The 15,000-nt window shown below is 40.9% G+C and overlaps 2 protein-coding genes across 2 annotated transcripts in view; one reads left to right on the plus strand and one right to left on the minus strand.

The window, feature by feature from the left end:
- The window catches only part of LOC144889669 (E3 ubiquitin/ISG15 ligase TRIM25-like), a 227,709-nt gene that overhangs the window by 140,435 nt on the left and 72,274 nt on the right, over positions 1-15,000 (plus strand). The window contains exons 2-7 of the mRNA XM_078770792.1: positions 611-978; positions 2,675-2,958; positions 4,267-4,362; positions 9,769-10,005; positions 11,334-11,356; positions 13,308-13,448. Coding sequence (XP_078626918.1) covers positions 651-978; positions 2,675-2,958; positions 4,267-4,362; positions 9,769-10,005; positions 11,334-11,356; positions 13,308-13,448 — 1,109 coding nt within the window. The 5' untranslated portion in view covers positions 611-650. The remainder of the gene's footprint in view (positions 1-610; positions 979-2,674; positions 2,959-4,266; positions 4,363-9,768; positions 10,006-11,333; positions 11,357-13,307; positions 13,449-15,000) is intronic.
- Positions 1-15,000, minus strand: part of LOC137418556 (E3 ubiquitin/ISG15 ligase TRIM25-like) — a 1,139,870-nt gene that overhangs the window by 84,333 nt on the left and 1,040,537 nt on the right. The window lies entirely within an intron of this gene.

Here is a 15,000-nt window from a genome sequence, read left to right on the forward strand (position 1 = left end):
GATCTCTAAGGGAGAGGGTGGGGTGTGGGGGAGGGATACATGGTATGAACAAATGGACACTCCTAGGAATTTCAGGAATGACATCGGAGATTGAAAGAGGTGTATTTGGGGTATGTTAACGAGGGTATAAATTATCAAGGTTTGGATTGGGGAAGATAAGAGATGGTGGTGAACAGCTGTTTTGAAGACCTGGTGGGAGGAGTGGGATTGAAGGGAATGTGGGAGTTTGTTCCAGAGGTGGGAAAAAAGAGGAATGAAAGAATGAAGGTGAGGAGAAAGTCTTGATTTTGTCAGTTTCACAAGAAAAGGGTTTCTGGCAGCCATCTTGTGTGTCCTTAAGGAATATTTGTGGGACAGAGCACAGACAGGGCAGGGGGAGCTAGGACGTAGAGGAGTCGGTAGAAGACAGTAAGATCTCAATGCTTGCATCGAAAAAGAAGTAATTTGATTTTCATAGAAATCAAAAAAATGAAAACAAGAACCAAAACCATTTTCCTTAGAATTCACAGATGTGTTTGTTCATTGTGGAGTATGATCAGTGTCTATTTAAACAGGGTGTCTGACAATAGACAAGTTTCTTGACTGTTACATCTCTCTTTTTTTTTTTTAGATTTTGCTTCAGATACTCTCCGTCAACTTTCCTTCCAAACATGTCGAGCGAGGAAGAAGGTTGTTTTGTAAATATTCTGTCACGAAATATATCAAATATTGTTGATGCTTTACTGCATGGGCCTCAAAAGGCATTTGACCAAGCCAGAAAGGAGGGATTGTTGGAAAGGGAAGATTTGGATCGAATCACAAACAAGGAATCCAACGGAGATAAAATCAGAGCATGTTTGGACATCATAGAAGGAAAAGGTGAGGATCATGCAGAGACCTTTGTTGGGATTCTTCACAAGCTAAAGGTTCAAGGTACATATCCATGCCTTGGATCATGGACAAACATTGCATCGCCAACACGCAAGGCCCCCAATTCAGGTAAGCAGCAGAACTTCAATAAATAATTCACTGTTTGGTTTATAAAAGTGCAAAAGCACATTCAAATGATATTTGTCACTGAAACCTTCACACCTGATGTTTCAACAACAGAGTTGCTTTCAACAACAGAGAGTTTCAACAACAGAGCCCACCCCCCCCCCTTCCCACGCCGCCTCCCCCCAAGCCCTCTCCCTCCCACACATTACCGATGTCCCTCACAAATGTTGTGGTTATGTGCTTCCCCACTCTCCCCATCCTGTCTACCGCTCCCCTTTTTATACACTTTGTTTGTTTGTCTGTTTGATTTGTTTGTGTGATAAATGTTAGCTCTTTCACGAGCCTCGATTATGTATACAAAAACAAAAAAATTCATTAATGATAATTATGATTTCAAAAGTGAAAAATTGAAACGTAGCTCATTGCAACGAACTGCACACCAGGAATAGGTGTTGTTAACGATGATGTCATTGGTACCTCAATTATGACATCATTTGACAATTACAATGCTTAGTCCGATCAGTTTGAAATTTCTTGAACGTGGTCTATGCAACAATTATATTGGAGAATGTAAATTCATGATGTCATCAGCCATGTAATCTGGCAGCCATATTGGATATATTTGTACAACTGGCAGCCATATTGGATATACGAGCCTAAGTGTACAACTGCCCCCTTTTTACATATATAACCGAGAGCGGCACTCGGTAGAGCGCATACCTCCACCAGGCTGAACAGTTTGCATGTTGTATCCACTGATAGGCTGGATAGGGAACAAGACCTGAACCAACATGGAATTGGCTTGTTCTTGTCACCTCCCAACACTTCCAAGTTTTGTCATAATCCATCCACAATTTTTGAGATATCGTGCTATTTATAGTTTTTTGCCCTATCACTCAATGGTGAAGAATCATTAAAAAAAATAAAAAATCTCAAATCTGGATCCATATCCGGATCTTCAAAAAAAATTTGCAATCATTTCGTTCTTGTCACACACCCAACCTGCCCACCAAATATCATCCGAATCCAACCACATGTTCTGTTCAGATATCCTGTTCACTGTCAAACAAACAAACAACAGGGGTGAAAACAACCTCTGTCCATCGCAGGTGGCAGAGGTGAACATGGTTAATTGTGATAAAAAGACACCTGTTGGGTGATTCATGTCACACATTTTGTAAATCATAGCAGTCTTTTCCTAAAATTATGGACTAAATTGTCTCTGATGACCATGATGTTTTATCCCTAATGTCTTTTTAATGTTTACCCATGTCCACAAAGAGATTGCCTTTATTTTAATATCCCACATGCACGTGTTGTCGTCATTTTAGATAACTGAATAAAAAAATTTTTGGACATTTGTCGGTGAAAAAGAAAAACACATGATGGCGGTTTTAGCCAAAAAATCAGCAACTGCGGCAATTACGAAATCGTTTTCATAAATCAGTGCAAAATTCTGATTCACAAATCATCCGCAATCATCCTGGCCTCGGACACATGATTAAAGTGCCGAAGCTCTTGCGCTATAAGCTAATTCTAAAATACACCATTTTTAGACTCTAATGAGTTTGTGTTGTTCATCTCATGACGTATCACTTTTCAGAAAGCAAGTAAAATGCAAAAGTTAATTTATGAATGCATAATAACCACTCTTAGATATTCATTGGCCATTAAAATTCTCCTTGATTTCCCATTTCAGGAAATAAGAAGAGAATATGTGAGAATTGTGGCCAAGAGGCAGCCAAGAGATGTGTAACTTGTGGGATTCTCTGCTGTGATCAACATCTGAAGAGTCATCAACAGGAAGGGCACAACCTGGTGGATCCTGGAGTGAAGATTGAGAAACTAAGATGTACTGTGCATGGAGACCTATTTAAATTTTATTGCATGGATGACTGGAGCTTGATTTGCCCAAAGTGCAAGGATGGACAACATAAGGAACACGAAGTTGTTCCCATGGGGTCTGCTCCTAATAAACTAAAAGTGAGTAAATCGGTGAAAATATGGTTATTGTATATACGTATATTACATCCATTCTACAGTATATTTACCTCCACCACCAATGGTGGACAGAGGTTATGCTTTCACCCCTTTCGTGTGTCTTTTTGACTGTCTGTTTGCATGTGAGCAGGACATCTCAAAAAGTTATTGACGGATTCGGACGAAATTTTGTGGACAGGTTGGGTGTGTGACAAGGATGGATTAGATTTTGGTGAGGATCCTGATCTGGATACTATCATTTTTCCAGTGATTTTCCACCATTGAGAGATAGAGCCAAAACTATATACAGCATAGCATGATATCTCAAAAGGTGATGAACTGACCATGATAAAACCAGGTGGGTGAGTTGGATAGGTGACAAGAACAAGCCAATTCGATTTTGGTTATCGTCCGGCTGTAGGACTGACCTTTCGGTGGGATACAAAACGTAAACTGTTCAGCCTGGCAGAGGTTTGCACTCCACCGAGTGCCATTCTAATTCTTTATGAAGTAAGCTTGTATATAGGCCTCAATTTATTTTCCTTTTGATTCTCCATTTCTGATCAGCTTGTGTCATCGTAACAGAATATTTCTCGAGTGAGACATTTCTGAGAATGAGTTTATAATGTTTTGTTACCAACGTTAATCAACTGTCCAACTCAAACAGGTTTTATTAGCACCAAAGACACATCAGAAACAGCACACCGGTTTGCGACCATTCCCCGCCACTTCCCAGCATCTGAGTTCTTCCTTATTCTTTCCTTCCCTCTTCTATCCTTCATACAGCTGATTGAGTTATCTTCCTTATATCCAGGACATATTGTGCTTCATTACAATTATTTATTATATGCTGTTGTTGATCTTTCATCTGGATAGAAACAGTAATAGGTAATGTAGAACCTTTTACAGGTGACCACCTGATAAAGGATGATGGAGTTTAATTGTTGATTTTAAATTACCATGAGAAGGCTTCAGGGATTATAAAGTGTTTCGTGCTCAAAATGTTCACCAAAAGGCAGAATGTTTGACCCTGAGATGCCTACAACTCTGACATGAAAGGCACGGAATATGGAAAAGCAGCCTGAACTTGGGGAAGATGAGCAGATAATTGTTCCTTGAGGAAAGCATGTGACCTGGGGTGGCTTGGGGAGAGCAGTGCTCGGAGAGGGCAGGAGGAGCAAGGCCAGGTGTAATTTTGGATAAAATTGAGAGGCCTCCATCTTGGTGGTATGAATGTGACTATCCTTGGAGAGTGACGGTTTCACCACAGAATTGTTCATTTCTATTCTGTTCCTTCCTTATTCTGTGCAGGTCGTTTTGGCTGAAAAACACTGTCGGGTATTGAAGTCAATTGAGAGCAATGAATCTCAACTACACGAGGTTCAGGAGGAGGAAGGGCAGACACAGGTAGGGAATACCAAGGAATAGCTGTTATTACAAATAAAAACATTATCCTTTGGTAAAACTGTAATGTTATTCCTTGGGTGGAAGTCATTTTGGCCCAATCTGCATAATCTTGTTAACATCTCGGGTAACCTCTGTCCCTTTTCACACTCAACATTAACCACCTCATGAACCCAAGGTTATTTCATTCCATCACCACTCAGGTCTAATTTTATCAACTCAACAGATCAGATTTGGATTCTTCCTCAAAATGCTTTGCAGATGCTCTTGAATTTTGGAACAGTAAAATTAATTGATTTATTCACTTTCCTGCAAACATCAGTGGCAGGACGAGACAAGTTTGCACACTCTGCGATGATCAATGGACCACATGGCGTTGGTCTAAGATAAAGTTTATCCAAATTTGCTAAAGGTTTATTTATTGTACATTTTTTATATACCCATCACATTCTCTTTGTATGAGTAATGAAGAATGTGATGATGTAATGATGAAAACCATTTTAGTGTTTTTGAAACATTACGAAGAGGAGATGAACGGATTTTTTTTTTTTTGGATACAACATCGAGGCTCGTGAAAGAGCTAACATTAATCACACATAAAGTCAAACCGACACACAAAACACAAAAAATAAAGGGAGTGGCAGACAAGATGGGGAGAGAGGGGGAAGGACACAAACACAACATTTGAGCGCAGGGACATCGGGAGAAATGTGGGAGGGGGAGGGCTTTGGGGGAGGTGGGAGAGGTGGGAGAGGTATAAGACATATGAACACTGCAAGGACTTCCAGGAAAGAAGTTGGAATTTCAAAAAAGTGTATCTGTGGTGAATTAGCGGGGGTAGAAAAGATCAAGGTTTTGGATGGGGGAAGATAAGAGATGGTGGTGAACAGCTGTTTTAAAGACCTGGAGGGAGGAGTGGGATTGAAGGGAGTGGGGGAGTTTGTTCCAGAGGCGGGAGAAAATGGGAATGAAAGAGTGAAGGTGAGCAGAGAGCCTAGATTTTGGCAGTTTAACCATAAGAGGGTTGCAGGCAGATCTTGTGCGACCTGAAGGAATATTGGGGAGACAGAGCACAGAGAGAGCTGGGGGAGCAAGGCCGGAGAGGAGTCGGTAGAAGACAGAAAGACCACCAACCTGCCTGCGGTGAGTGAGTGAAAGGCCCTCGGAGTTAACTTCATCGCAGGAGATTCCAATTCGGATTGCGTTGAGAGTCACACGTTGGCTACGAGAGCGGAGGATGTCAGTCAGCCATTCATGTGGGTTGCCCTTGTATAACATAGGCAGAGAGTTTGGAGAGTAACGCAGGATGCCAGACTGTAAGAAAAGCACAAGATATATCCAGAGAGATGGCCCTGATCTTATTTCTGACATTGAGGGCCTCCATCCATTGTTGGGTGAGTTGAAGCAGCATGTCCAAGGTGGAGTGACCTGGTCTGAAACCAAATTTGGTGATTTGAGATGAGGTTGTCAGTGAAAAGAAGGATTTCATATCAACTGATTCCATGACCTTTCATGACCTTGCTGATGATTGGAAGTAAGATGAAATTTGGTGGAAAGGTTGGGTGTGTAACGACTAATTGATTAAATTTTGGTGAACATCCAGATCTGGATATGATAAATAGGTATTCCTCTCCATGAAATGTATTATTGTTCAAGATTATTGTTCGCCCTTACCTTTTATTCCGCCACTTTTTTCATGTCCGAAAACTTTAAAATCAACGTTCTCAGCAACTGTTGGTCCGATTGGCACGAAATTTTCACCAAGTGATTGGCTAAACATGTCGTCTTTTTTTACTGCTAATTATAACGTCATAGGTCACGTGGTATGGGCGTCATGTAGGGGAAAAAACCTTCAACTTTGCCCCTCTTCATTTCTGAAACGGTTCAATGGAAAAATTGAGTCATGGCTCATTCTAAATAACTCTCTATTGGAACCAAAAATATGTACATTTAGGATATTAAAAGTGCTAACCTTACAAGGTTAGAATTCGACAAACAGAATCCTTGATGCCACGAATATGATATTTTTTGTGCATGACCTAAGTGAAAATTTTTTTTAGGGCCAACAAAATTTTGACGTCATATGTCACGTGGTTTGGCCGCAATATTGTTTTTCGTGAAAAACATTAAAACCCATTTTTCTGCGCAACGGCTGAACAGATTGAGCCCAAACTTTGCATGCATAATCACATACCCATGACGAACAAAAGGCTCAACGATCATGATGTCATGCATCATATGGTTTCAGAGTTATGCCGTTTTTAAGCATAACCTTTAACACCTATCTCCTCCCTAATTTTTGAAGATATCGAGTGGCAACTTTACAAAAATGCTCCCCTTGTAGGGTAGTTAAAACGTTACTTGGGAAGTTGCAATAAGTTAAATTTTTTGGCCGCAATAGCTAATATAATTGAACGAAAATCTTATAAAGCTTCTGTCTATTGAAGCACTGCATTGATTGACTTGAAACTTTAATTTAATGTAGCTGTCATCAATCGGAGTAAGTGTTTAAAATGTCAACATGATTGTTTATACCGTTTGGAAGCCAGAAGTCATTGTTGTTGGAAGGAGAAGAAACGCAACACTTTTTCTTCTGAGGCCATCTAACAGTGTGCCACTGCCATTTTTCGGATTTATTTCCTTTAAAAATCATTTTCTCTGCAATACATGCACCAATCGACAGGAAATTTTCACCATAGGAGCGGCTCGGCATGTAGAATCTTTTAATGGCAAATATGATCTTGAATTTGTTGTTATAGATCACATGCTACGGCTGCCATCTTGGAAAACCAGAATAAATTTGCACCTCTATATCTCAAAAAGCGCTGCACAGACAAAATTGAAACATGTCTCATTGGAATAACCTATCCATGGAGAATAAACCTTGTGAATGATGATGTCATATGTGCCTCAATTATGACGTCATAATTCTACAAGTAAAAAACTTCATCCGATCAGGATGAAATAATTTCTTGAGCATCATCTCGGTATAAATAGATGCAGAAAAAAAAATATTATGACGTCGTAGGTCACGTGGCTCGGCCACCATATTGTTAAGGAAACAGCCTTAAAAACCACTAAAAAAACCTTTCTCCTGAACAGGTCGAGGCCAAACTTTACATGTATGACCGTATACCCATGACGAACAAACGTTCGGGGGCTTTGACGTCATAGGTCACGTGGTTTGTGAGCTATGATGCTTTGAAGTAGTAAAACTTTAAAACCTATCTCCTTCCTCATTTTTGACCCTATCGAGTGGAAACTTTACAATTAATTTCCAATGTGAGTGTGAGTGCTAAAACGACCTTTTGGAATTTGCGATAGGTCACATGGTTTAGCGCGATAAATAATTCAATGGAATTCTTAAAAACCTTTTGAAAAATCTTTTGTACCTACTGAATGGCTTTATTGATCAATGTGAAACTTTAAAGTCATGTAGAAGGACTCAAGTGGAATAAGTGTATATAATTTCAACATGATTGGTTGTTCGGTTTGGAAGCCATTAATAATTCAAGGGAAATATTAAAAAAATTAATTTCTCTTGAACTGCTTGACTGAAGAATGTGAAACTTTAATCTCATGTATACATCATCACTTGGAATAAGTTTTTTAAATTTAAACATGATTGGTTGTACAGTTGGGAAGGTAGAAGTTGTTATTGTGTGTCGAAGAAGAAACACTACATTTTATCTTCTCCAGCCATGTGACTTGTCTGTGCAGCTTTAATTATGATGAAAGTGGGGGTTGTGTGAAAGCAAATTTGTATCACAACGGGGTTGTATCAAAGCAGGGTTGTATCAAAGCGGGGTTGTATCAAAGTGGGGTTGTATCAATGCGTGTCCAATGAAAGTGGGGTTGTGTCAAAGCGAGGTTGTACGAAAGCAGGATTGTATCAAAGCGGGGTCGTAGCAAAGCGGGGTTGTATCCATAGGTGTAGTTTGACTTCTCTATTTGGGGGGAGCAATGGCTTAATATTAAAAATGGGTAGCAAGGTCTGACTTCCAAAATTACTGTTTGTTAGTGTAGTTACAGTGTATGTAAAATCACAAATTCAGTTTACGTTTATTATTGTTACTCACGTTTAAATACGGGATGTTTTTGTCTTAATTGTAAGATACTGAAAATAATTAAGATGGGGGAATTGCCCGCCCTGTCACCCCCCAAACTTTGCCGGTAGTTGTATCAAAGCGTGTCCAATGAAAGCGGGGTTGTTATAAAATGGGGTTGAATGAAAGCGGGGTTATATCAAAGTGTGTCCAATGAAAGCATGTCCAATGAATGCAGGAAGGTGGAGGAAACTGGTCATCACTGCCAGCAGTTATAAAGTTGCAGTTCTAGTTTAAGGTATTCTTCACCATTGAGAGGTGTGGCCAAAAACGATACATAGCATGATATCTCAAAACGTTGTGGATGGATTATGATAAAACTTGGTTGGTGAGTTGTTTAGATGACGAACAAGCGATTAGATTTTGGTTCACGTCCAGATCCAGATCTGGCCTTTTAGTGGGATACAAAACGTAAACTGCTCAGCCTGACGGAGAAATTATCTTTACCATGTGCCTTTATTGTTATGTAATGTCGGATTTCCAAGCAGATGGAAGTTGACCTTGGCCCAAGGGCAAATGACATGGAGAAAAGGGCAGAGAGAGAGAGAGGATCCAAGAGCAGCAAAGCAGGTTTTTAGGACACCATCCAATCCAGTAGCAGAGTCAGATTCTAGAGTTGAAAGAACCTTCTCCGTTTTCTCCGGTGCCAAAGACATAGTCCAGAAGCAGCTGGGTATGACAGGAAGGATGGATAACGAGAGTGAGGGTAGGGGACATGATATTTGGAAGTAAACACAGAATTGAGGCATTTGGTTTCTCACGAGTTTAGCCTTCTCTTGTGTGCTTCCTTCTATCTTGGCCACTTCTCCTCTACCTGTGAGTTAGCTAATATCACTCCCATGCACAAGAAGGGTGCAACTATAGACCAGTAAGCCTAGTTCAATTTCTGAGTAAGGTTATGGAATCTGTCATTGTACCATACAGGACTCCATTCCACTGCCAGGCAGACAGCGGATGTTTTGCTCTCTGAGGAACTGGAATTGATTAGACACACACTGGGCTGACAATGTTGAAACCCAACACATCTTGTCACCATGGAAGAATCATCAAACAAACTCACCTATCAATATTCCACAGTCGGGAATAGCTTCGATCTCTTGAACTTCAAGGCCTGCTGATGATCAGCCCTGACCCAGGCTTAACATTAAATACGTCGACTTCATTTTCCCTTTGAAATTTACTGCTGGAATCAGTCATATGATTCTGTTAAGATCACTAATTTGTCCTTTTTTTGTTAGTTTTCTCATTTTCTTTGAATATTTATCGTTGATTTTTTAATATTTCAATCAATAACCCCTCTCAGAACGCAGACAGAGGTGCTGAGGACCTGCTGGAAAAAAGGCGAATGGAGTTGTGCCAAATAGTAAATGAAACTGTGGATCTGATGAAAGGTCAGATCAACAAGAGGAAAATGGAAAAGCTTTTTCTTCTTGGGAAGCAGAAAGAGAAACTGGAGCAGCAGAAGGAGTCTCTTCATCAAGAAAAATCCTTACTGCAAACAGCACTCCAGGAGGAATTGGATACCACTTCGTTTCTGCAGGTGTGGTTTATCATAAACATATTACAAATATTCTCATGTTTAATATTTCCAGTTCAGCAGAGTTTGGCAGGATAACCTTGAGATCTGTGCACCCATTTCTGAGCTGTATAATCCTGTGTTCAAATGTCAACCCAGATATAATTTTTCACTCTGGTGTATGAGATCATATATTTCGTCTCCCTGATATCCGCCATGCCATAGTAGCTCTCGAATGGATACCACTAGAATGTTATAAATTGAATGTTCTATTTTGAACACAAATAGGATCACAAGTTTGTGGTTTTACCGTACTCTGGCTCTAAATGTGTCCCAATCGCACATCTGCCTGCCTCGCAGTCAAACAAAATCGAAAATCATTCCAAACAGGAACCTCACTGTTTATAAGGATGTTATAAAGGACACAAACAACAGGCACGAATAACTAATGCAATGTGTTACATAGGGTGATGTAATAGACTCTGGGTAAAACAGCGGTAAAACCTGGAATTTATTTATTGAATACGTCTTTATACCTTTATTTATATTGAATTATATACTTGAACACTGCGAACATAAATTGCCTTCATAATACTTCGACTAACAATGATATACAGTATATTTATATGTAGCATCAGAGGGCATAGCAAGTGAGACGGTGCAGTATCAGGGGTGAAGAAGAAGCCACCCTATGGTTGTACGATGCTGATTGATGCTGTGTTCTATGGTGATCAATAAAGTCTCCAGCTCCTAAACTGTGACTCAACATCGTCTTATTGCAATGCAAAATTGTGATGTATAAGATTGTTAAAGTAACAATAAACCTCCGGATTTATTTTTTTTGACGATCCTAAAAATCATTATTTTATTAATATTGAAGTATATAATTAAACACTGCATGGGGTATCGTGTTCTATGAACTCTCTTGTCTATACTATAAGAGAGCGGTGTCTTAGGGGTCTGAAGAGTTTTAGGGGTCTTATAAGGGTCTGAGGCCTGTCAAAGGTCTGATGGTTGTCAAGGGTCGAATGGAATAAATACAGATACTCACATTCTGTGCAGATAAACAGGCATAAGGACCCAAGTGTGTGTGTGTGTGTGTATGTGTGTGTGTGTGTGTGTGTGTGTGTGTGTGTGTGTGTGTGTGTGTGTGTGTGTGTGTGTGTGTTCTAATATAAATTTTCCTTTGTTGGTGTTAGGAAGTGTTTTCGGCACACACAAAAAAATAGGAAAAAAACCCCCCAAATTGACTCTGGGCAACGCCGGATACTCCAGCTAGTATTTGATAAATGAAAAGAAACATTCATTCATTCAAATATCTTGATCTCATTCTTTGTTTTCTTTATTTTCAGGATTCCAAGGATCTGCTAAAAAGGTGAGACTGCATTGGTGTCCGACACATTATCAGCACATACAGTTGTTTTTACCCCATTCGTGTTTTAAACATTTGAAGATATTTATAATCCTCACCTTTTAGAATTGTTTTCACTTCACGAAAAGATATTCACCAAAATGTCAAACTTAGTCCCCCTGATGTTATGTCCCACTTTACGTGGGTGTACGTGGAACAGTCACTGTACCTTGAAGGAAAGAAAGGTTAGTCACTGTACGTTTAAACCCACTCTCTATTTATACCGGGTGTTTCAAAAAGAGTGATAAAACTTTCACGTTTATTTAAAAAGAAACAGAAACCTCAGGAACGTGAACCAAACATTTATTGAAAGCTCATGACATGGTATTTTCTATCACCGAATGCTATTGCAGTGAAGTGACTGCTAGAGTTAGTGAGAGCACTTGGTCTGAAATTGGCATTTACGCAAAATCCGTGTAATTGACGTTCTCGGTGTGTAGCCCTCCACGGTTCAGACAGGCATTGTTCCTGACTCCAAGGTTCTGTCCAACTTTCCTGTAGGTCTCACGTGGCACTGTCTGGAGGTAGTCTAACACCTCCTGCTTCAGATCATCCAGTGTGGCAGGGCAATTGGCGTAGACTGTAGACAGAGCCCCTGGCAGCCCCCCAGAACGAGTAGTCCAGAGGGTTCAAGTCTGGGCTATGGGGTGCCCAGTCATGAGCGGTACCCAGGGCAAAGAGGCGGTTTCTGAAGAGCTGCTGCTGCAGGAAAGTGATGGCGTCACCAGCTGTATGCGGGGGTGCACCTTCCTGTATAAACCAGATCGTGCTGAGCTGGATTGGGGTGACCTTTTGGGCTAGATCATTATGGAACTTCTGGAGCAAGGCCCGGTGGAGCTCACCGTTGATCGTCACCGTACTGCTGTTGTCATTCTCAAACCAGTAAGGCCCAAGCATTCCCTATCTGCTATTAAAGGTGTAGAAGCATGTGACCTTAGGCCCTCTCAGGTACCTCTCAGTGATCTCCTCATGTGGTTATGCCCCCCCCAACCCCCTCCGCCAGAAAATGTTGTTGTGGTTGTTGATGGCACCGTTCAAGTGGAAATGGGCTTCATCACAGAACCAGATCAGGTTGATCCCGTTTGGGTGCAGCTGTGGAGCTAGAAATCGCAGTGAACAAATACCACGCCAACATCACCAAATCCTGATAAGGAAAGCAGTAAAGGTGAAATAACAAAGACATAGCAGGACGTCAAAGTTGTATCAATCTTTGTGAAACACCCTGATAAATTCTCCATAAAAGAGCTTTCGTTTCTGGCTTCTCACAAGGCAGACAAGGCCCGCTTGGCTCCGACAAGGATAAAAGCTTCCTGTCAGATTAGTCTGTCCATCTGTTGTTGTTTTTGCTGGGTTTTCTTTACTTTATGTTTCCATTGCTGTTCTTTCTGAGTCTTGAACGTCTTTATTTATTTATATATTATATATTTATATATATACATACATACATACATACATACATACATATATATATATATATATATATATATATATATATATTGTTGCGGTTTTCCGAAGCCCATTCCCTTTCAAAGGGGGGAGATTAAGCCCCTTTTTCTCTTTGGGTCTTCAAAACCGCGAGACTGAGTCGCCGCTTCCGGGCAGATGAGGAAAAGGGTTTCAGGACAATTTCACGCGTACCTTGAGTAGCAACACCGCAGTGGTAGCGGGGATCGAGTCTCGCACGAACCACGTGTAATTGAGTACACCCAAGCGGATTTGCGTACCACGTGACTCGTGCTATTACCTTTCTATCGAACCTGATCAGAGTGATCTAATTCGTACCATGCGAGGTTAATGATGGAAAACACAAGACGGTCGAATCAGAAGGAAGAACAGATTTATTTACACTAGTTAGAATGATTTGGTAGAAGAAGGGACACAGGGCAGAACTTAAGCAGTCTTACTTATTCCCCAGACACGGGCCCGATCACTCACACGGGGAAATGGAAGAAGAATGTTCGCGTGCCGAACGCGCCTGCTTCGGTCACTCCAGGAACAGCTCACCCGGTCGTGGCCCCCTGGCGGTCACAGCACGTGTCCTAGCGAAGGCAGGCAGGTGGGAAAATCCTCACGGCGCGTATATCGGCAAAGGCAGGTGGAAGGAAATACGCGTGTATGTGGCCCGGCATGAGTCGTCTTTTACAGCGCGATTAATACTGCACAGAGCGCGGGGAGCAGGGCAAAGTTCATATACACGGAGTTATTCAGTTCCTCCGATATGACTCGACACAACGCAATCTCACGCGCGTCTTCTCACAACTCCGAATCGTAACTCATCTCACCCGAACTGCTCTCTCATAACTTGTCTCAGCGCATCTCCTCTCATAACTCATAACTGAGGTGGGGGGCTCTGGGCACAGGGTTATATCGCCCCGCCCTCGCCCGACTCGAACTGTCCAAACCCCGCCTTTTGCCGCAGTGGTAAGTCACTCCCCTCGAGCCCTGATTGGCGGCTCGCGCTTACCGACAGCTTCGCCTTCCTTCGGCCCTGGTCGACTTGTTCAGGCCTGCCTCGTTGTATTTCACGCCAAAACCAAAAGCATCGAAGCATCATAAGGGCACCTAATTTTCACTATCCTACTCAACGCAAAACTATGATAGGAAAAGGACTACACTTACATTTATGAAGAAATAACTGAACTATTGCGAGGCTATATGTTGTAGTGTAACTAACTAGGAGGGGAAATTAATCTTTATTATAAAACCACAAAACCGCAACAATATATATAACTATATCTATATACAGTATATATCTGTGCAGTGTCTGTCTTGTCACTGAACTACTTTCTCAAACTTTTGTGAAATCGTACCAAACTTCTTGTATGCACATGTTTCTCCCGTCGGTATGTCCTAAGGGTATTTTCGTTGAAAAAATTTCCAACCTTTTTTTTGGGGGGCAATTTTTTTTTTCAACTTAAGTTTTCAACTTCAATTGTTTATAAAATGTGATATCACGTATATTACAAATACATTTGTGCAAAATAATTGTTTGAATTATTATTGGTTTAAACCACGACAAAACAGCAACTCGGGTACAGTCATTTATATATATAACTACACATCTGGGCAGTGTCTGTGTTGTCACTTAACGACTCCCTCAAACTTTTGTTTCCGTGGTTGTGAAGTGTTTTTAATAACGTTGTGGTGGTTTAGAGTCAAGTGCTGGTGAGGTATTTTGAATATGTGGTGGTGAGGTGTTTTTAAATGACGTGGTGGTGAGGTGTTTTTAAATCACATGGTGGTGAGGTGTTTTTAAATCACATGGTGGTGAAGTGTTTTTAAATCACATGGTGGTGAGGTGTTTTGAATTAGGTGGTGGTGAGGTATTTATAATTACGTGGTGGTGAGGTGTTTGTAATTATGTGGTGATGAGGTGTTTTTAATTTTGTGGTGGTGAGGTGTTTTTATTGCGTTGTATGGCTGTGAGGTGTTTTTAATTTCGTGGTGTTGAGGTATTTTTAATTTTGTGGTGGTGAGGTGTTTTCATGACGTGTTTTATGGCTGTGAGGTGTTTTAAATTACTTGGTGGTGAGGTGTTTTGAATTACTTGGTGGTGACGTGTTTTGAATTACGTGGTGGTGAGGTGTAATCATCCCAAACTTCCAGTC

This window comes from Myxine glutinosa, chromosome 1 (genome assembly GCF_964187855.1).
Source record: "Myxine glutinosa chromosome 1, kmMyxGlut1.1, whole genome shotgun sequence".
Taxonomy (NCBI): domain Eukaryota; kingdom Metazoa; phylum Chordata; class Myxini; order Myxiniformes; family Myxinidae; genus Myxine; species Myxine glutinosa.